Source organism: Bombus bifarius, unplaced genomic scaffold (assembly GCF_011952205.1).
Source record: "Bombus bifarius isolate JDL3187 unplaced genomic scaffold, Bbif_JDL3187 scf7180000009111, whole genome shotgun sequence".
NCBI lineage: Eukaryota > Metazoa > Arthropoda > Insecta > Hymenoptera > Apidae > Bombus > Bombus bifarius.
This window is the reverse complement of record NW_022884904.1, coordinates 180,526-201,233: the sequence shown is the minus strand read 5'-3', so window position 1 is coordinate 201,233 and position 20,708 is coordinate 180,526. Positions and strand designations below refer to the sequence as shown.

The following is a 20,708-nucleotide window of genomic DNA, read 5'->3' as shown; positions in this document are numbered from 1 at the left end:
GCAAGCAATTATTTTTGTAGGACGTTGCACTCGTGGGCGACGCACAGATTCTGTCTTATTTTAATTTCGTCTACCGTTCGATCTCAATTCAGTTCACGATTACGCGAACGCTTAACAAGTAGCGTGCGTGTAAACAGAGACGCGTGCGACACGCTGTTGCTATACCGTTGTTTTGTTCTAACTGGAAATGCGAATCAACCCTTTTAAAAGAAGCTCGTTCGCGACACAATTAAATCAGAGAAGTTGAGATAGAGTGCGAAAAATATGAATTTTCGCTTGGGAATCGCCACGTTTGAACGGTCATCTTACTAAAAAGGAAGTCAAAAAATGGAATATTTCAAAAAATGTTCACAGTTCCTAATCTTTTATCTTTCCGTGTTATAGCAATCGTTGTTGATATTATTTCGCAATAGTTGGATTAGCTTGGCGTAGAGCGCATTCGAATTCTCCAATAATTAAACTTGCCCTTAAACTGCAAGAGCTCGTCTTACGCGAAATCGATTATCGAGTACCCATCACGGCTTCGTCAGACAATATCTTCATCAAATGTTCCATGGATGTAAGTAATTGCTTACAAACACTTACGAAGAGACGCGATCAATTAAATTAGTGGAGCAAAGGGAACTCGATACGCATTCGTTTTAATTAGCATGTTGTTCATTAACGTTTGCACATTTCGATTTTCATATTACTTCTAACAACGACAGAGGCAATTTTACGAACGAAACGATTTAATTCCACGATAATTTCCACCTATTTTTCGTCGCGGTTTAATTTTAAAATGCACGATACACGCAGACACGAACTTCCTCGTAAACAGAAATGTAATATGGTAATTCCGGCACGCGTTACATTCCATCGTGAGCTTTAGAAATTAATATTTCTTGCTCTACTTAATTCTAAAATGCAGTTACTAAATTCTCCCCTTTGTGTTACGATGAAACAACAACCAGCGGTGCTTCGTTGTTATTTTTACTTCGGTGCAATTAATTAACGTTGAGATTGCGTTTAGCGTTAATTGCATATTTCGAACGACGATTCGTATTGTCGCGATATAATGCTCGTAAATGAAATATAGCGGGATAGGAATGGCGGAATAGAAGTGGTACAAAAATTCGCGTTCGAAAGAGTTAAGGTACTTGTGTATATGTACAGCTGTGTAAATCAAGAGAAAGCGAGAGGGAAAGATAACGCAACAACAGGTAAACGATCGAAACGCGTCGAAGCATGGTCGAAAATGTCGAAATCCAGGTCGAAGGAAAACAGGTCGAGACGAGATTATCAAGAAACACATCATGCCATAAAAATAATCAAGTCCTTGCGTCATCAGGCGTCGAACGTAATCGATAGTGCTCGAGCTTATAGCCTTTTTGTCTCATCATCGTTGCACCGTCGATGAGAGACGATGAGACGGAGGGCTTCCTTTTATTTCTGCGATAAAGATGGCACACGCAACTCCCGCCCAACCCCTTTCGCAGCTGGTGTGTCAGAAATAGCGAAGATCGCTTTGTCGTCTTTTTCCTGATGGCGGAAATTCTCGCACGTGCGACATGCACAAGCATTCCAAGGTTGTTGCGTCTCACAGGGGGGAGAGCCGACGTTGTTATGGATTTTAATAGGGAGCGTGAACGACACGCTCAGGGGTAGGTAAATATCTCGCTTGTCTCGCTTTCGCTCGCTTCGACTAAAGTGAAAATACGAATTCGTAGGATGCCATTTACTAAGGGCGCTATTGTATTCGAGAGGTACGAATTGGAAATTGGTGGTGAGTTTGTTGGTGGATTGCTGAAGCGATTCAATGGAACCACGGTGGCTTCGAGGCAGCGCGAAATTCATTTCTTTTATGATAGGTTGTCGCCAGCAGACGCAATATTACCGTATTACAGTTACAGTCACAGACGATATTCGCCAAGTATTATACATGACGTGGCGTGAAAAGATTTAGGCTTCCTTTCGAAACTTCAAATTACACCTACTTTGATTAATTTCTTCTGTAGAAATATACATCTGTGTGTATAATCGACAAATTTGTTAACTGACGCTGCTAGCGAAAACGATGTACAAACGATGTTGTTTTAAGCAGAAGCGAACGTAATTAGAGAGAACGAAGACAAACTAATCGAAATATCCATCTACGTAAAGATGTATCAATTTTCTTTGGAAATTTCTAACGTAGAAAATGCGTACGTAAAGAATCCAAAAAATCGATTTTTTTTTTTAGAGATAAAGCCATTCTGCAAGCACGTCTTTAGTTTCATGACCCTGATCGCGATAAAGGCACGATTGACAGTGGCACGTATTGTTCGATTAATGACAACCAAACCATGCCGTGCCATCGACTTGGCACACTTCCGATTTTATTGTCCCTACGACAATCGCGTTTCTCTATAAATTTCTGAATATCGGAATTGGCATTGTTCCGGTACCTGGTAGTTGCTACTTTGTACTACTCGCCGCATGGCGTTACTATATTTTCGATGTTTCATCAGCTCTCGCGTTATACCGAATTCTTCAAAATTATCTTCGTAGTGTCATTTCTAATGTCATTTTGTGAAACTAGAAGGACACCCATTATCGGTGTAAATCTCCTTTCAGAGTAAGAACGTGAAGATTCCGTACAACACACATCGTTCAAAACACATCGTTCCGATGCACTTGAGGAAATTAGCTGCTACTATCAATAGTTAATTATGCGGGTCGTGTTCGTAAGATCGTACACAGTAAACTAACTACAGGTAAGCCGTAATCACCTTTGATGTGGAAATTTAATTTTATTGTCATTAGATTAGTACACGCCACGGACGAATTTGGACGAAACAAGCAAACTAATGGCCACCTTGTTCGATGTCGTAGCGGCTTCGATAAATCGGTTACAAGACGAAAATCGTATCTTGATTTTCAATGTGGATATTTTCGAGCCGTTGCATCAGGGTCAGGCAGAGAATAATTATCGGTGATGACCGTGACTTCTTTCGACCAAAGATTCGAGGATCGAGTTTTACGAAAATGATGGCGAAGGGGATAGAAATTTTTATTGCCTGAAAAGAATATTGGTTTTCATATTTTTTTACATTCTCCTTACGAACGAATCGTATTCGATCAATTATTTAATCGAATTATTCAATCGTTATGAAAACAAATTATTTCGTAAGTTCGAACAAATGACTAAAAAATATTGCGGATGAATATGAAGTGATTACTTAAATTTTCTAGAGGAGAAGTGTAGTGAAACGAGTTCTGTGGAAAAATGTTCATTCGATAATTTTAATCAGACGGAATAATCGTATTTACGTATTAACAACTCGATAAAACAGCGATTAATGGTCGTTGCATAATCGCTGTTCACGTTTTCATTACACGTGTTATCGAAAACCTCTGTGCCGCTGTATGAGTCGCGTTTAAGCTATGTTAACTAGCGCATTGAAACAACATTAAAATAAAAAGCTCTAACGAACGAAGAAGAAAATTATGTTCAAAGATCGTTGAAAAATAATTTCAGTTGGATATCAATCTCGTGCGACAGAATATTGAAAACGATCTCCATTTCTAATCTCGGATTACACGATAAAGAACGACGCCACATTTAAATTCGGATACGATTAGTTTAGTTCTTTTCTTACGGTAAAAGAATTTATTAGAAAACTTTGGAAAACAATTTTGAAAGAAGGAAACCCGGTTTTAAAGAAAATTTATGGTTCTCCGTAAAAGTCTTTGCAAAAACGGCTTCACCAGGGAATTTGGAAGGCGAACCAGTAGCGTTATACGTACAAGTTTCGAAGCCAAAGAGTAGAAAAGTGAACCGCTTTGGGATACGTTTCATAACATAAACTTTGACGCCACGGAGGATTTCCTTTTGACCTGGCAAACATTCGGGAGGGTACCAATTTAATTATTCACTTAGGAAACTTCTCCGGTTTTTGATTCAGCCTGTCTCGGTCCGTGAAAGCGAGCCGTTCAATATTTACAAGCACATATCACGCACAATGCAGAATCGATCGCCGATAAAGAAATTAATGAAATTTCACTTTGCAAACTACGATAGCCAATTCGCCGTTCTTTCCAGAGTTAAAAGCTTTTTTGTATTTTTCTATTTGTATGAGATCGAATCTTTGTTTACGATACTTACGAGCATCGATCTCGAATTTCTCTATTGCGATGAAATAGAATATGATTTTTGAAAAAACGTTGTACACGAGTAAATTATTGCGTGTAAAATGGAAAAATATTTACCTTTTGTAATGTCTCTTTTTCCAATGTATCTTTTTTCTCCATTTTTTTTTTTTTTTTTTTTTTTTTTTTAGTGGATGGACGAAAAGGAACAAAAATTTGCACGTTATTTGGAACTTGTTAAACTGTAAATGTTTCTTCCCGTTTAATTAAAACCACTGGCAACGTTATCTGTTATTCCATTCAACCGGTTCAATTTTTCGCTGAATAAATATTAAATATTGGAAAATGTCATGTAACTGGGAATACAATGGGGAAAGGGCAAACAGAAATCGAATTCCTCTAGATACAGGCAAGTGGGACGAAATAATTCACGGAGGAATCGATAACTTTCTGTATCGGAAGAAACGTGATCTTTGTGCGAGATTTTGTCTCTTAAAAAGCGTCGAATAGAATAATTAATTTACCATGGACGTCCGCGCCGAGCCTCGTAAGGGCTCGACCCTCCGTGCACCAAACTCTGAGCATGCACTTCAGCAGCTCCTCCAAGGCCCTCTTCAAGGACGCGTCCTCTCCAAGCTCCGTGGAACATTCGGAGGCCGCGCAATCGCACACCATCTCGCGTGTTGATGCGTGTCCGGCCACGTGACGCGTTCCAAGTGCTACGCGACTTTCTCGTAGCCTATTCGAACTTCCGGCGTACTCTTCGGTGAACAACGTGTCCACCGGGTTGCCCGGCGATCGAAAAATCACCGCGCTATCGTCTATTCGCCTCCTCGTTCCCTATCACTCTCGAATGCTTCAACGATACGGTTTCGATCATGGATTGTGACACGACGAAGAAGCGGAGGACTTCCGGTGTACACCGTACACCGTCTTTTCCACGCGGTCGCCGTCCTTTCTTTTTCTACCGTAAAATGTCGCGTTAAGTCCACGCCTCGATTTGTCCACGAACGAGATACGAAAGCAGGATGCACACGCGTCGCGGAACGCGTCAGACGCAGAGGAAAGCTCTGTTCTTCCGAAGAGGATGCCTTCGGCCAGCTCGTGGAATGCGACTCGCCGCCCTGACCCACTGACTGCCAGCCAAAAGCTTCTTCCACGCCACCCTCCCTGCCTTCCTCTCTCTCTCTTTCTTCCTCTCTCCTTCGCGCCTCACTCCACTTCGGTTTAACTTCGGCGGGAATATTCAGACGGCCGCGAATCAAGCTTCCACGTATAGAATCAACTCCTCCCTCTCCCTCTTTCTTTCTCTTCCTCTCAGCGCGCTCGAAATTGTATCTCGATGATACCCGATCGATGCTTCCGGTGTGTTCTAGCGAGACAAGGACCGGGGAAGGGGATCTCGATGCGGTTTTCGATTGTTGTCTCGAAATGGAACTATAGAAGAATGGAGGAGTGAGATCGACGAGGGGAGTCGTTCTTTCGACCGACTGGAGGAAGCGTGCAGCAACCACACTTGGATGTTTTCGGAATATCTGGAATAACGCTACTTTACTAGGATAAAATTATTTTTCGAGTTTGTTCGACAACTAATTTTGCTTTCAGATATACGAGACATTCGCGTATTTTTTTAGTATCGATTTTCTTCGATGGATACGTTTCGTAGCGATTTGTGATATCGTCTTTGATGATAACCTACTACCTAATGTGACAGAGTTTCTTCTGTGCAACTCCTTTACTGGTATTTCCTTCGCGAGAATCATCTAAGAGAATATTTAACAACGTCCTATTATGGAAGCGGAGAGTATAACGTCTGGAATATTTGCCATTACTGGCACTTGTAGTACATACCGGCGTGTATACATAATTACTCGTGAAAATCGCTTACAAGAGCACTCTAAAAACTTCAGAACGAAACAAGCCTAAGGTATGCTTAAATAATGTAATTCTTCGACCTTGCATCGTGTAATCGGACAAAGAAACGAATCGGCAATTATCCGAAAGTCGTTAGTTATTCCAAATATTTGCAGAGTAAACAACGATGCTGACCTATGAATAAACGTTCAGAATGCATTGCTAACTTCAAACATGGATATACGTACTGTCAACAATCTGCTGTTTTCATTCATACTCTTGCCAACTAATATATCCTGTATAGTTATATTTCCACGTAATTGTTAGAATATTGCGACAAAGACGCAGTTTAACGCGTTCGCTTTACGCGTATACGACTTTTCTTATGAAACCACTTACGAAGAGAAAGGGACGATGAGAAATAAAGCATCGACACTCTGTATATCAAAATTTACAGCTTGAAATCCTAGTTAACCGGGCAATCGTAACACCGAACAATATTTATCCGTTCTCGAAATACTGCGAATGCCTAAATATAGTACAGCCTGATACGATTTATCCGCAACTCTATAATCGTAAATTATCAAATGAAATTCATTTTCCACTAAGTTTAATAGAGGTCGTTATAATATTCTGACAATGGCTAGAACCAGGGAAGCGGTTGTATTCGAGGATTCGCCTATTCTAATCAAGTAACGACCTATTCGTCACATGTGCCTAGCTGACGCACAAGCATCGTGGAAGCGTCGTAGCAGCCGACGACGCTCGGCGTCCTTCTCTCAAGCTACGCCGTTTCGATTATATTTAGCCAGAGTATTACGCGGTGCTTATTTAAAGAAACGGGAAGAACGATTCCCTCTTTTTTCTCCTCTATCTTCCCTCTCGCTCTCTCTCGGTCGTCTCTTTTCCGCCCTCCATTTTCAGCACATTTTCCACTCTTCCACATCCACGAAAGCCATCTGCTACCGTTCACTTTCTCTCTTCCACCCACGTCCCGGCGTTCGATATGGCAACGATTTCTTTGTCCGATCTCCTTCTGTACCAGGGCATTCTTCAGCGATGCGTTGCCTCATAGCGAAGTAAATTTTAGTTACAGTAACCTCTCCCTCTTTTGCTCGCACTCTATCTCTGTCGTCAATGGAATTTCTACATTTCGACGTATACATTTTGTACGCTTTGGATAGATCTAAGCGACGTCTACTTTGCCGTGTTAATTCAAATAGGCCTATTTGATTCTACGTCAGGAGGTGTTTCCGAGAAAAATGGCTTTTAGTATTTAACATCCAGGCATCGACTTCGCATACGTCCGAAATATACACCGTTACATCCTCCAGTCTCAATGGAAATACGGCTTTCTTATTCAATAGACAAATTATTTTTGTGCTGCCCGGCTGCAATGACTCGATTTTAAGCGAAATTTTGCGAATACGCTCTTTTCACTTAAGAGTACTTGCTAGTTTCATACGAGTTTACTGCTAATCTAATTTTTATTCTAATATCAGATCGATGGACCTAATGGAACAATTTCATTTACGAAATTTTCAGTATTGATCTTTTTAGAAATTGTAAAATGCTAAAATTTCAATTATTTCGATGTTACACGAAGCTTGCTTCGGTGTCCATTTTCACCATCTGTTTCCCATCAGACGTTCGATCTCATTTCCATTAACTTGCGTAAAAATTTTAATTTCAACTGCCTGCATGCTTGGTCTCTGTCAAGTGTCTAGATTTAAATATAACGTTCGAAGATGTAATTTAAATTGCTTTCCAACAGAAATAATACACTCGAATACAAATTTGCCGTGTTATGTCAAGAGGGTGCATCTGCAACTTTTGCTTAAACCGAGACATTGCTGCCAGGTAAGACGAAAATAGTTTATCTGTAGGTACATTAAGTAAGAAGGCTGTGTCTGCATTGAAACTGAAGATTATCATTGACATCGAACGTGCGTATGTGAAATCGATGTCTGCTCGTTAAATACTAAAACCAAAGGTCATTTTTCTCAAAACCAATCTTTCCACGCCGGTGTCGGTTACTCGTTGCAAACTAGGAAAATAGGAATACTTGAAATTTCAATTGCATTCCTTCCAATCGCAAAAATTACCCTATATCCGTACCTGACGCTTCTATATTAGTTCCCCCTTCGAACATCCCACTTTACCTTCGTCTCTCTTCGTATTTCGCATACTTATACATAGTTTACCTTATGAATTTCGAAAGTATGCAGCAATTGTTTTTGCCGTGCGTTACATACTTAATTCTTTATAGGTCTGTCACATTGTCTAAATTCCCTGTATCATACCAAAATAGTTGAAGGGAACTCTTCCGTACGAAAGAATGTTTCTTTGTGGATGAAAGAGATAATTTACTTGTAACACTTTAAATATATATTACATGCATTGTGTCATAGAACGATGCAAACACGAGCACAAAGTTCACCGTAAATCTACCTCCGGTATATTCGTGTACCCATGCATCGTCTCCAGTCTCCTATTACGCGAAAAATTTCGATTTATTCGTGTGACGTATCGTGTATAATTTCTCTTTTCTGTCATAACTATCTCGAGGAGCGTGTCTACACTCGGCATATAACGTATGTATAACATGTAACATCTTTGGAGGATGGTAAATGATCCTCGGAATGTCCACGGCCGAGGGCATAAATTTAGTGACAGCGTTAAGGTGTTGTGCATTGTAAGATGAATTTGGCAAATATTTACGCAAACATAACGTTAGATCTATCATAGGTGTCGCGGGGAATTTTGAACTCGCCAACAATTATTCGCTCGTTTCATTAGAAACTTCGTGTCTCTTTATCGATATTCCATACAAACCATAGATTACCAATGACGAGCGGTGGCAAATATTTTCCTATCAAAATGTAACAGCCATCGTTTTAATCGTCGTTGAGGAACAAGCACAATTCCGAGTAAAGAGCAATCAGTTTTGTGTAAACTACTCTCGAGACCAATTGCGAACGTCACCGTTAAATATAGTGCGCTAAGTGGAATTTATTTAAAACGATGATTCTTATTTTGGAGTAATCGACATATCGCTGAACCAGCATCAGATTTATTTTAAAAACCAAGTCTTTAGCGCTTTTAACGCTCGTCAGGATTAAAATTGATTATGGAAAGGTTGCTCGTCGTTCGTAAGTAGCTTCGACGAGTAGTTATAAACGGCTGTCAAAACTAATCTCCATATTATTATCTTTCTGACAATTTATTTCCTCTCCGTATTGTATTCCTACCGTTGAAATATTTGGATCGCAGGTAAAATAACAGAACCTAAAGTTTGATATTTACTTTTATAATCTATCTATATGTATATATATATCGTTGAAATTACACTGCAGATCTCTATAAACAAGCAGCAACGAGCAAGCTGCGTTATAAATCGATCGATTTTAGCCTTGATTAAAACCTTCATTTTAAATATTCCTGTATATTTAGAAGAATAACCTTTATGTTGAAATTTATCCACATAGTCCGAGGAGTCAGATTCCGTGCAAATCGAGGGCATTCTATTCAGCAGATTGATTACAGATTGATATTAATAAATACAGGAAATTTATAGACACGAAGACACCACATGATGTAACTTAACTTCATTGTGACCGAGTAAACATTTGCCAATAATTCCCATGCATTTGCTACTATGTGCTGCAAAGTACGAAACCAGAAGCAGGGAATTTCTTCGCAGCACTTAATAAAAGAAGTTCGGCTATTCCGTTGAAGGCGAAATAATAAGAAAACGCAGTCCAACAACTCACCGAAACACTTGGTCTGTATCCTTTTATACATTTCCCCGCTTATCTTTCGGTGTACTATCCTCTGCGTCGTCGCCTGATACTTTTTCCTAAAGTTTCTTTCGCTCTCCGTCGATTCCTGAGAGCCCCTTCTCTCTTTAGCGACACTTTCCGCAACTTCGTCGTCGCCGTCTCTGCTGTCTGGCCTTTTCCACACGTGACTCTCCTCGAGATCGCCGATGTAAATCCATTCGCTGCTCGTGTACGGTTCCACGTACGTGTCTTCGTCCTCCCGACCTGATATTAGACGCAAGAACAACAACTTTTAGACAGAAAACTGCGGACACAATAAATTTCGAACGAGAACATCGTCCTTTCTTTTTTACCAGAGATGATACTTTCCTCGATGGATATGGAATAGAATTACTCTTTCTGGCAAATATTCGAGGGACGAAGGGGAAAAAGGACGATAAGATCGTCGTAAAACAACTTCTTCCAGAAGATCTAACTCGAATATTTCAAGTGTAACGATAAAGAAATTATGAATTCAATCATGTTGTTCATAATACGAAGCTTATACTTTTATTAAGCGTTGGAGAATCTAATTTTTCTTGTCGTTATCTTTAATACTGTATTTAGAATAGCCTGGAATTTTCTATAATCGTATGAAATTTAACAGTCGCGCAGCTACGTGCGACTATCCTTCGTAATTTTAAATTCAATTTTGTTAATCTCCTGTTTTTGAATTCTACCTTATAAAATGTATTATATTCCATTATTACGTAATGGTAAAATTAGGCGAATAAAACAGACCTATTAAGAAAATTAACACTTTATTCCTTCGGATCTTGGTGAAATTTATTGGATCTTGACAAACAGCGGAACAACTAATCACCTTCAAGGAAGATATACGGTACGAGAGAATCGGGGCGAACTTTTTTAATTAATGAGCGCTGTGTTCGCTAAATTTTTGTTTTAAATCGCGTTTCATTACGTAACTTTTTACAAGCGCGTTACCTGTCTGCTTTTATTATGCTCGTTTCGCAAATACTCGCTACGTCCATTTACCCGTATAACGCGTTCCCCAGTAGATGTGGGAGCAGTTAATAGAGTTCTCACATCGGAACTTTTTCACACGCTTTTTTACGACACCGTCAAGGGAATATCTTAATAAAACATACGTAAATACGTAATAATCAGAGTCAACGTAGCAATTTTTGCCGATTGTTACAATCTAAATATGGATGTTTATGTATTTATGGGAAATTTAGTAAACTGCTTGTTATCACATTTGGTTTTACAATTTAAAAAACTTTTTCGTCTTATTCGAATCAAAGATATTTTTACAAATAGAAATAATCGAAATGTAACAACCAACCAGAGTACAAGTCGTAAAATCTTTCTCAGAGGTGGTAAGTTTTGAAATCGTTGCCTCGCCTTCGACTTCTTTCCCATTACTCTCATAGCGCGATATATTGGCGAAACCCTAAACTTCATACAATCCTAGATCCAGGCTATCTTTTCTTAGAATCTACCCCTTTATCTCCTACACCACCAATGCTTTACGATACTTCGAGAGTATACTCCAAAAGATAAGCCAGATACGCACAGGATGCTCTAGAAGCCACGACAAAACAAAGAAAAAGAGGATTGCTTGTGCAAGATAAATATTACGAAGTATCATTTACGAGAAAATTCATTCCTCTTATAAATTTTAACACACAAAGATAGGTGTTCAAGCTAGCCTAGATATCTCGCAAACGAAACACCGTGCAATTGCTATGTAAAGTATCTTTTGGTAGACCACATGTCGGCATGAATGGAAAGTTCGTTCCATTTTTACGGCTAAACCAAAGGATGCGTTTTCTCCTTTACGTGCGTCCTTTTGGATCACAATGTGACCATTCCTTTCGACGTCCTTCCGCCATTCGTGTCAGGCCAACAAATATCAAGTACTTGTTACGTAAAAATGCTTGTTTTGCGCTCTACAGTCGATCGTTAACTAATCGATAATGGTCGGTTAGTCGGAGAAGAGCTAGATCCATCTCGTTACAAAAAATGAAACGAACTTTCTGTTCACCGAATAATTTAGAAGCGAATCAAGACGGACAGGTTACGCGACTCATGCTGTACGATAGACATTCTTTGCAACGTCAATTCTGTACATCGTACTAACCGGTAAGTATCTCCAAACTGACGTCGGTGCTCCTCGCGTGAAGCCTTTTTCTGCCAGCGGCGGTATCGTCGATAGATCCTCTGCTTCCTCGTCTCGAGGCCACCCTTTCTTCCGATTTCGCCCGGACGTCCGATCTACCTGCGCTGCTGCGACGGTGCCTTCTGTCTCCTCGATCCTCCGATCGATACCTTTTGTCGAACTTCTTGTACAGCCGATGGCCGGGTACGTGCTTCGGCGTGGAGGACCTGTGTCCTTCCGGGGAGTCCGCGAAACCTGCCGGCGGTCGAACGATCTCTTCCGAGACCTCGAGGTGGAGCAACACGACGGCACGCACGATAGAGAAAAGAGGTAGATAGACCGACAGATAGAGAGACAGATCGATTCGAGATTGTTTTTTTTTTTTTTTTTTTGATAGTTTGCTGGAGGTTAATTTTTAATCGAACTAAGTCGAATTTAAGCTAAAGCTGATATTTCAGCGAATTTGTGATTCTCTGACCTGTTAACTCGGAGTGAGAAAATCAAAGATTCTTTGTCTTTCAACGCCAGAACCGCCAATCCAAATTCAAAGTTTGGTCATTTTAGCGTTACTGTATTATTATGTTTCGTGAAAATTAAAACAGATCTGCATAGAGATGATTAATTTTCGTATATGTTTAATTACGCCTGAGAGAGCAAGTTAACAGGTTAAGGGCTGGTTCGTTAGAAACGAGTAGGAAGAAAGGAAGAAATTCAAGACTCAAGCAACGACTAAACTACGCTATACACTACAGGCTTCGTCTATTTATAGTTAAATATACTAAAAAAAGTACCTTCAAATCCACCATCAACTAACAAAAGAAGGAAGAATATCGTTTGAAACCTCCTACAAATGTTCTATCGCCCCTATCGTATCATGCCTTCGAACTTCCTTCCTTTCATAGGAGGAACTTTACTAAACACGGTGAATAATTTACCTCTCTTCCACAATGGTGACAATGGGGAGCGTCGAGGGCGCTGGCGGTCAAGCACTGATCCGCGCCCTCGCTGTAGAAGACGCTGTCGCTCCCTGGGCTCACGGATCTCAACGATTCCGCTGAAAGAGCCCTTAATCTAGCCTCTGGGCTCTGCGACTCAACGATCATCGCCCGTTGTCCGTTGTGTCCTGGACTGCGTTGATAACGACCCGGACTCAGCCTCGAACACATTATGTCGTCCGCTGCGCGCGATCTTCTTCGTGGAAGGCTGCCTGTTATGGCAGCGTTCTTGTCCTAAATGGAAACGATGGAAATGGGGTAGAAAGTTGTTTCACTATGCCAATATTACAGGTTGGTTTCGCGGTGTTTTCAGTTACGAGACTTGTCAAAACACGTGTGCATGGAATATTAAAACTTGCGTTTGGATTGGAGGTTTCGGTTTTAACTCTCGAGCGAGTGCTGCTCGACGTTATCTCAATTTCTGAAATTATTTTTCTATGGGATACATCTCGTAAAACTTTACGAGATATAAGGATTAGCATTTTTTAAACGTTTTATCGTGCAACTTAGGAAGGGACACGAAGGACGAAACTTCCAGTATCCAATACCCGTAGAAGGGAACTTTTTTTACAAGGATTATTTCACGTTTTATATGCGAGTTACGTACGATAATAAAGAATCAAAAGGTAACACTGTGCAGGAACTTGGATAACGTGGAAAGTGATTATATCAAAGTTCACATATAACATTCAGGACTAATGTTTTAATACGTAAAAGAGTGAAATGTCTTACGCTAAAAATCCACTGGTAGCCAAAAGATAATTTTTAGCAGATAATTTCAATACGAATCAAACTAAGTTTATGTAAAATAAGTAGAAATAGAATTATTCTCTCTCGCAGAATTATATTCGTAGTAATGTCCTCGAAATTTCCCACTGCGCATATATGAATTTGAAAATACACATATCCGACGTAATCTAATATTTTTCACATGCAAATTAGAATTTTCCGATAGTATATTTTTCGTATTCAGTCGAGAAAAATCGGTCAACGTGACGTCTGATTGCTGCTTTAAAAATAATAGAATATGCGTCTCTCAAATTTTTTCCTTCTCTTCGACTAACGTTTCTCCAACAATGGCTTACCTCGTTGCTCCTTCTCCTAACAGAAACGTAGCCAGCGGTCTTCCTCCTGGGACTCTCCCTCGTCCTCCTGTGCCTTCCATCAGCGCTTTCGCGATGCATATGATGATGATGATGATGATGCATATGATAGTGATGACTGCAGCTAGAATCGTCCGAAGTAGGAACATGGCCGCCATCCTCAGCTTGTTCCACGCGCCAATCCTCTTTCTGAGGGCTCCTGGTAATCTGTTGTTGCTGCGACTGCTGCACCTGAACCGTTTGCTGCACAGTTTCGCGCTTTCTGTTGTTCTTGTGTGGACTTCTGGCGCTCGTTGATTTTCCTCTCGGCCTATGACGATGACTCGGCGTCGGGCTAACATCGACGTTGTCTCCGTACAATTCTGCGCTGCGTTCAATGCCCGATGAGCTTGCAAGGAAGTCGAGGGTGAAGGTTTTCCTTCGTCTGCGACGCTCTTCTTCGGTCCAGCCGCGTAAATCTGGCGGAGACTCGGCGTAGCCACCGGAAGAGGAGCGGTGACCTTCCTGGAAGCGAGTGGTAATGAAAGGAGCGTAATCGATGTTTTAATCCCTAATTGGGTATCTTAGATGAATGGTAATTATTGATCTTACCAGCGATTTATTCGTTTGACCATTGAAGCAAGCAATGTGACGTACGAAACGTGTAAAATGTAACGGAGCAACGTATGGATTCGATTATTTGTAACCAAATAGGGAGAAAGAAATCCAGTGCGTAAAATATGTTCGAACGATCGATTACATTATCACCAGGTACGGAACCAAGACCGTGTAAAATCGAAATGGTATACGATACGATCCCAGCTGAGATTCGCATTTAATCTTCCAGAGATCGTACCTTAACTGGAGCGAGACTAATTCGACGCCATTAACGAAGTTCGGAATTACTAAATCCTTGACGACTCTCTAATACTCCCTTCGACAAAAGGAAATAGCAAAAATTCTCATTACTTATATAGGATTTATAAGACGCCCCTGTATCTAGTTATTTTAGGCAAGAATATCCAGGAATATCAGGTTTTCTCTTGTAGAACTATCGCGTTCTCCGGTCGGACGAGAATAAAAATTTGCGAGTCGTAAGGCGAGACACGATCGACAGATCGATAGGAATTAGCTTGATTATGTTCTTACGTCACGATCCAGTTCCGTCTCCGAGGTGTGTCCGCTCGGCGGTGCCGTCTGCTGCTCGAGTTCCTGACCTGGATCTGTCATCGCATCTTTCAGGTCGTAACTGCCCGAACTACTGCTGCTCGTGGACCTAGCTGGTGACGGGGGTACCTCCAATCCGAATGGACTTTCCGTCTCCTCCAATATCGGTGGTGGGCTGCATGGCTCTTCAACGACGGCCTGACGCGACACACCACGGAATTTCAATTTCGCATTCCGCGGTACTTAATACCTCGTCCTACGATTTCTTCGCTAGGTACCTACTCAAACACTTATTTCGTAGATAAAAACAAAAAAAAAAAAAAAAGAAGAAAATTATACGAATTCGAATTTCCCTAACGAGCTTCTGGCCATTGAAACGAATGTTCTATTTCCATGTAGAAATGCAAACAACGCAGATGGATATAAATGCAAAGAAATTAATACAAAAGTTGTGGAGAGATTGTCGAAAACTGACTGTTCTCGGTGCAATCAAATCGGGCATGGAAATAGCAGCAATAAGTCGTGACAGCGATTGAGAAGAAATAGGGTACGAAGCAGACTTCCGGCTAGTCGTCTGTTCAACTTCTTCCCGAACTTCTCAACAAAAGGTCGTCGAGAGAAAGAACGGCGAAGCTTACCTCGCTGCGGGCTAGGCTATAAATCGAGCTGGCGCTCTCGAAAGAGCTTCCTTCCGCGGCAGTGGCTGTCGCCGAGGCCGAGGCCGCGGCGCTCGATGTTTGCGGGGGCTTCGACCAGGAACTGGTCGTTGCGGAAGTGCCTGTAGTGGTCCCAGTCTCGGTGGAGGTGTTGGCAGTGACATAGTCCTCGGTGGTCGAGGTTTCGGACAGGTCTGTGTTGGTTCGACCGCCCGAGTCCGTTCTGGTGAGGCTCAGGCCGAATTCGCTCGACGATTGCGATTGTGGCTGCGACAACGGCGGACCGGGACTCGGGCGACGGAATCCGCTTCTCGGTCTGCCGTTCAACGGCAACGCCACGGATGATTCGACGCTGAGAAGTAATTGCCTTTAAAAATCGCTTCAAATTTTACACGAGGTGTCTCTAGCACGGGCCGACGTTCGATGGGTGAAGAGATCGAACGATGAGGTGCTGCGGGTGATCTCGTGCTTTTACTTGGCGCCGGGATAGAATGCTCTTTGTGGCTTGTTTCGATGTTTTGTATTATAGTTGAAACGAAAATTATGCCTTTGATTTCTATGAAATTCGAAATGCGTTGAAAAATAAGATCTACGATACGTTACCTTGGTGTCAAGGGTTGAATAGGTGTCGTCGGTTCCAGGCGTATCCTCGGACTCGATGGACGTGACTCCATCGTCTCTTCGATATCCAACGCTTCGGTATCCATCGAGGAACGTTGCTGGTGCTGGAGAAGCAGAAGGTGCCTTCTCCTCGAGGACGGTGTCAAAAGAGCCAACGAGTCAGCCTGCAGAACCGTCGCCTGTGACTCGTTCCAAATTCCGTCGCTGTGGTCCCTCGTGACGTCGTTCGTTAACGAATCGCTCGATGCGAACGGAGATGTGAGCATGCCGGTGATACTAGTTCCAGGGCCGAAGAGTAGCGGGCAAAAGCTGCTTTGACGTAGTGGCCGTGTCGGCGACACGTAGTCCTTGGGACTCTGTAAAGTCCTTCGTGGCGCTGCAATTTTAAGCGTAATCAAGTGTCAATCGTGAGTACAAGAAGATACAAGTTTCGATTGAAAATGTTACTTAGTCCGAGTTTATTAACGTAAAGTGTGTAATAAATTTTCATTACTTCGATCGTTTTAAAATTCATCGAATACGGCCATTTAATAAGACTTCGAAGAAATCGGGTCTGAATATTTTAAGAAGAAATAAAATCGATCAAAGGCACTGTTGCATCAGGATTTGTATCCTTTATTTGCTGCACGATTTGTTCTGCCAGCCAACTCGCTGACCCATAATTTCATCTTAAACCCGATATTCCAACTGGCTACCTCTCACACTGCAAATTGCTTGAAAAATTCGACGGCTTTCGAACGTAGGTACGTAAAACTCATAGCTTGAAATTGGTCGAAGGTAACACAAGCGTAAAGGCAGAAAGAGCGACTTAATTTTTGGAAAATCTCCCCAAACAACGAACAGACGAAGAGAATAAACTACGCAGGAGTAGGTAGATATGGGGTTGAAGTCGATCTATCCGTACATCTGATCAAAAATTTGCATTTTCGCATTCCTGATCCTTCGCACATTTTTATAAGTCAGTCTATTACGTTCGGTCTATTACGATATTGTTCTGGTTCGTTCCTTTCATACAGATTTTACTTCAACAGTCATAGAATTTTCAAAATATGTTACATAATTCAAAGAATTTTCGTTTGCAAACGTCACACGGTGCAATTTCTTCGAAACTCCTCGCGAGTGCATACATAATAAAAACATAGATCACATTTCGTACCTGATACTGCAGTCGGCGAAGTGGGAGACGTGGGAAGCGACCTCGGTAGCATAAAATCATCCGACGCCAAGCCTTGCACGCCATCCTCCAATGACACGCTTCTCTTACGGAACAGCCCTCGCCGGATAAGATTTTCATGAAATTCCTAAAATAATATGCGTCGTACATTTGTACGTGCGACGTACATATCGAGAAAGAACATCGCGGTGACGCTACGTGAAGTGGTTTTTCCACTGAACACCGACATTCCCATTTGTTTATTCTTTTCCACTTTTCCGACTCTGGCAAACAGGAGAAAAATACAAGTTCGTTCGACGACTATCGATTTCTAGTCTCTTCGAGTTTCCAAGCTTTAAAGTCTTTGAGTAAGGTCGATGATGGGAGCCTGAGTAGCCCTCCGGCGTCCAAACTGGGAAATTTGCTAGAATTTTTGACGTCAGGATGATCGAAACTGTCGAGGACCGAATAAATATGATATTTTTCAAGAGCTTTACATGCCGCGTTGACAGAAAGTGTTTCGTTATTTTTTGAAGGAAATTGAAGCGTTTTTTTTTTTTTTTTTTTAATATGTAGATATTTTTGGAAAAATTAATACCGATCTTCGTTAAGACGAATATCATCGGTGTCACGCGCGATAACGTATACCCAATCGTAAGACTGTGGGTGTTAAAATCGACAAGATCGTCGAGAAGTAATCGAGATCTTGCTATTATTTCTAAGGAGGCGATCAGACTTTTTATCTTCGCTTTAAAAAGTGGCTGTATATGTTCGAATGGGAAAAAAGTTACCGTTTCGTTCAATTAAAATAACTTTTCTCCGGGCTTGTTGAACCGTGATCGATTAGAATTCAAGCACCTTGCACAAAGCAGCGAATTCTTAAAGAACTTTTAATTAGTTCTACGATCTTTCAACGAAGGAAAAAGATACATTCAGTGGAAATATTACGAAAATTTACCCTTAGAAATATAACCGAGGATTAAAGAGTGTTACGTGAAGTTAGCGAGTAAAATATTCCTCGAGAAGAAGTACGTTTACCTCGATGGCAAAGAACAAAAACGACAGTCTCGTTTCATAGACTGCAATTGCAGTTGGATAAATTTTAAGAGCTTCGGTTTAGTTTTAGATAATCGGCAAAGTTTCCTTAATGGTTTCGAAAATTTACGCCCGACCGACGTTTGTTGATAGGAAAAAAGGGAACTAATTAATTAGGATAACAAAGGAACAACGATCTCAATTTTCTAATAAAAAGCTTTTTTAATAAAGTGGATCAAGGGTGGCTAAAAAAAAAAAAAAAAATCGAGAAGCAAATGAATTATTCAAACGAAGAGGTAGAGCCGAGTAGACGATCATTATCCAGGCGAAAATTTTTTTTAAATTCAAGCAATTAAGGCGGAGAAAAGTTTCGAAAGTGCTTAAATTCAGGATGCACTGCACACGTTATTAACTTTAAACTTCGATTTAGCTCCGAGGAAAGGGATCAGAAAAATTCAAGCTTTCGGTATTGAAATTTAGTTGGACTTGGAGTTCGTCGAACTTTTCGCCTCCTCGTTGACTTCGCTAATGTCTTCCTATCGAGAATCGAATATTTGTCCTCTTGACTCGAGTTTCAGTATCCTGCTTCGAAATTAGACGTGGGTAATATAAAATTACAATTTTTACGTTTGGAGGACTAATTTTTGAAACAAAAATAGCCCGAGCAAATTGATAGTAGGATAATGTGGTATTACGCGTCGGTTTCAAGGAGGTCATGCGAAAAATTCGATAAATAGAGAGATTGGAAGATTTCGACGTAGCAGGAATAGAAATTGCACTGGCTCGGAGATTCAAAATGCTTCTGTAGCAGTTATCTCGGTGTTCCATACTGCGTTGTGCTTCCATACAACGGTAGACGAAAGAATATTGAAAGAATTGCGTTCGATACGTGATCGTTGATAACAATTCTTTAACGTGGCTCTATCCAGCTTTCTCAAACTTTACTATCGGAGACATTGCATTTCGATAGCGATAGTACTTGGAATACCGTGCGACGTAAATTTATCTGCATGAGAAGCAAAACCATATTTATTTCAACCGAGACCATCGGGAATTCCGTGCATTACGACTTAATGTCAACCGAATATAAGAAATAGAAGAATCGAGAGGATACTTACCTCTTCGGGATGATCCTCTTGGGGCGAAGCGACCCTGAGCAGGGACAGATCCTCGGGCGTCGAGGAGAATTGGACGGTTGCTCTGACGGTCCTGCCCCACGAGTCCTGATGATTCCTCCTGCACGTATGAGGGTAACTTGGCTCGCCGGCTTCGCCGATCAGCTCGCGTCTCTCCACGCGAATTTCACCGTCTGAAAGAGTCTTCTGTAAGGGCAGGAACCTTCGTGTCGTCTGGGACATACGATTGAGAAGGGCGCGAGCGTCCGGCGAGACAGGCGCCGGCTTAAAGTCTATTAGGATCTCCTGGTCGTCCAAATCGACGGATCTTCGATGACTCAAGGACTGTAAAACGAAAGAGAGAACATGACATTTTACCAAGAGAGTGATTAACGTGGATTCTATTCGGTCGTCCTGGAACTTTTATTGTTTTTTTTTTTTTTTTTTTTTTTTTTATCAAACTCGAGCCAGTAAAACGTTCATAAACGTATTGTCAGCCTTATGACGCACGACACGTCGAAAATAATTAGATCGTGTACCTTCTTCCGGCGAGTCTGTCCATGCCAGTATATTAATTAAAATCATATCGTCAAAGAGCGACGAAACACGAAATAACGAACAAACTGGAGGACGCGCACGCATTGGTGGTGAAACGGTTCGAAACGTATAATGTCATAAAACGATGAAACATCGATCAATAAGTTAATATCCGTAACGACGTTGTGTGTTCTTTAATTACACTCCACTGACAAGCTTTCGCTCTTTCACAACGTTTATTTTATTAATCAGACGGTAATTCGATCACACTACCATTATAATTCATTATAATCTACTATAAATAGCGTTAAAATTTGATCCTTGCCCGACCTTCTGATTAATATAGCGTAAACGCCTGTCCACAGAAACTATTCGGATGATTTATGCGGGAAAAGCCTCGAAAATAAATTAGTTAATCCCGTGCTACTTTATCTAACGCG

General features: G+C 41.2%; 1 protein-coding gene across 2 annotated transcripts in view; it reads right to left on the bottom strand.

Moving 5' to 3' along the window:
* The window catches only part of LOC117213465, a 57,997-nt gene that overhangs the window by 11,887 nt on the left and 25,402 nt on the right, over nucleotides 1-20,708 (bottom strand). Inside the window, exons 5-14 of one of the 2 annotated variants that reach the window (XM_033458812.1) lie at nucleotides 19,735-20,076; nucleotides 17,585-17,729; nucleotides 16,411-16,804; nucleotides 15,790-16,174; nucleotides 15,134-15,349; nucleotides 13,988-14,509; nucleotides 13,635-13,646; nucleotides 12,843-13,136; nucleotides 11,890-12,193; nucleotides 9,738-10,010 (exon numbers count right to left, since the gene is read on the bottom strand). In XM_033458812.1, coding sequence (XP_033314703.1) covers nucleotides 9,738-10,010; nucleotides 11,890-12,193; nucleotides 12,843-13,136; nucleotides 13,635-13,646; nucleotides 13,988-14,509; nucleotides 15,134-15,349; nucleotides 15,790-16,174; nucleotides 16,411-16,804; nucleotides 17,585-17,729; nucleotides 19,735-20,076 — 2,887 coding nt within the window. The remainder of the gene's footprint in view (nucleotides 1-9,737; nucleotides 10,011-11,889; nucleotides 12,194-12,842; nucleotides 13,137-13,634; nucleotides 13,647-13,987; nucleotides 14,510-15,133; nucleotides 15,350-15,789; nucleotides 16,175-16,410; nucleotides 16,805-17,584; nucleotides 17,730-19,734; nucleotides 20,077-20,708) is intronic. The other variant, XM_033458813.1, reaches the window with a different exon arrangement.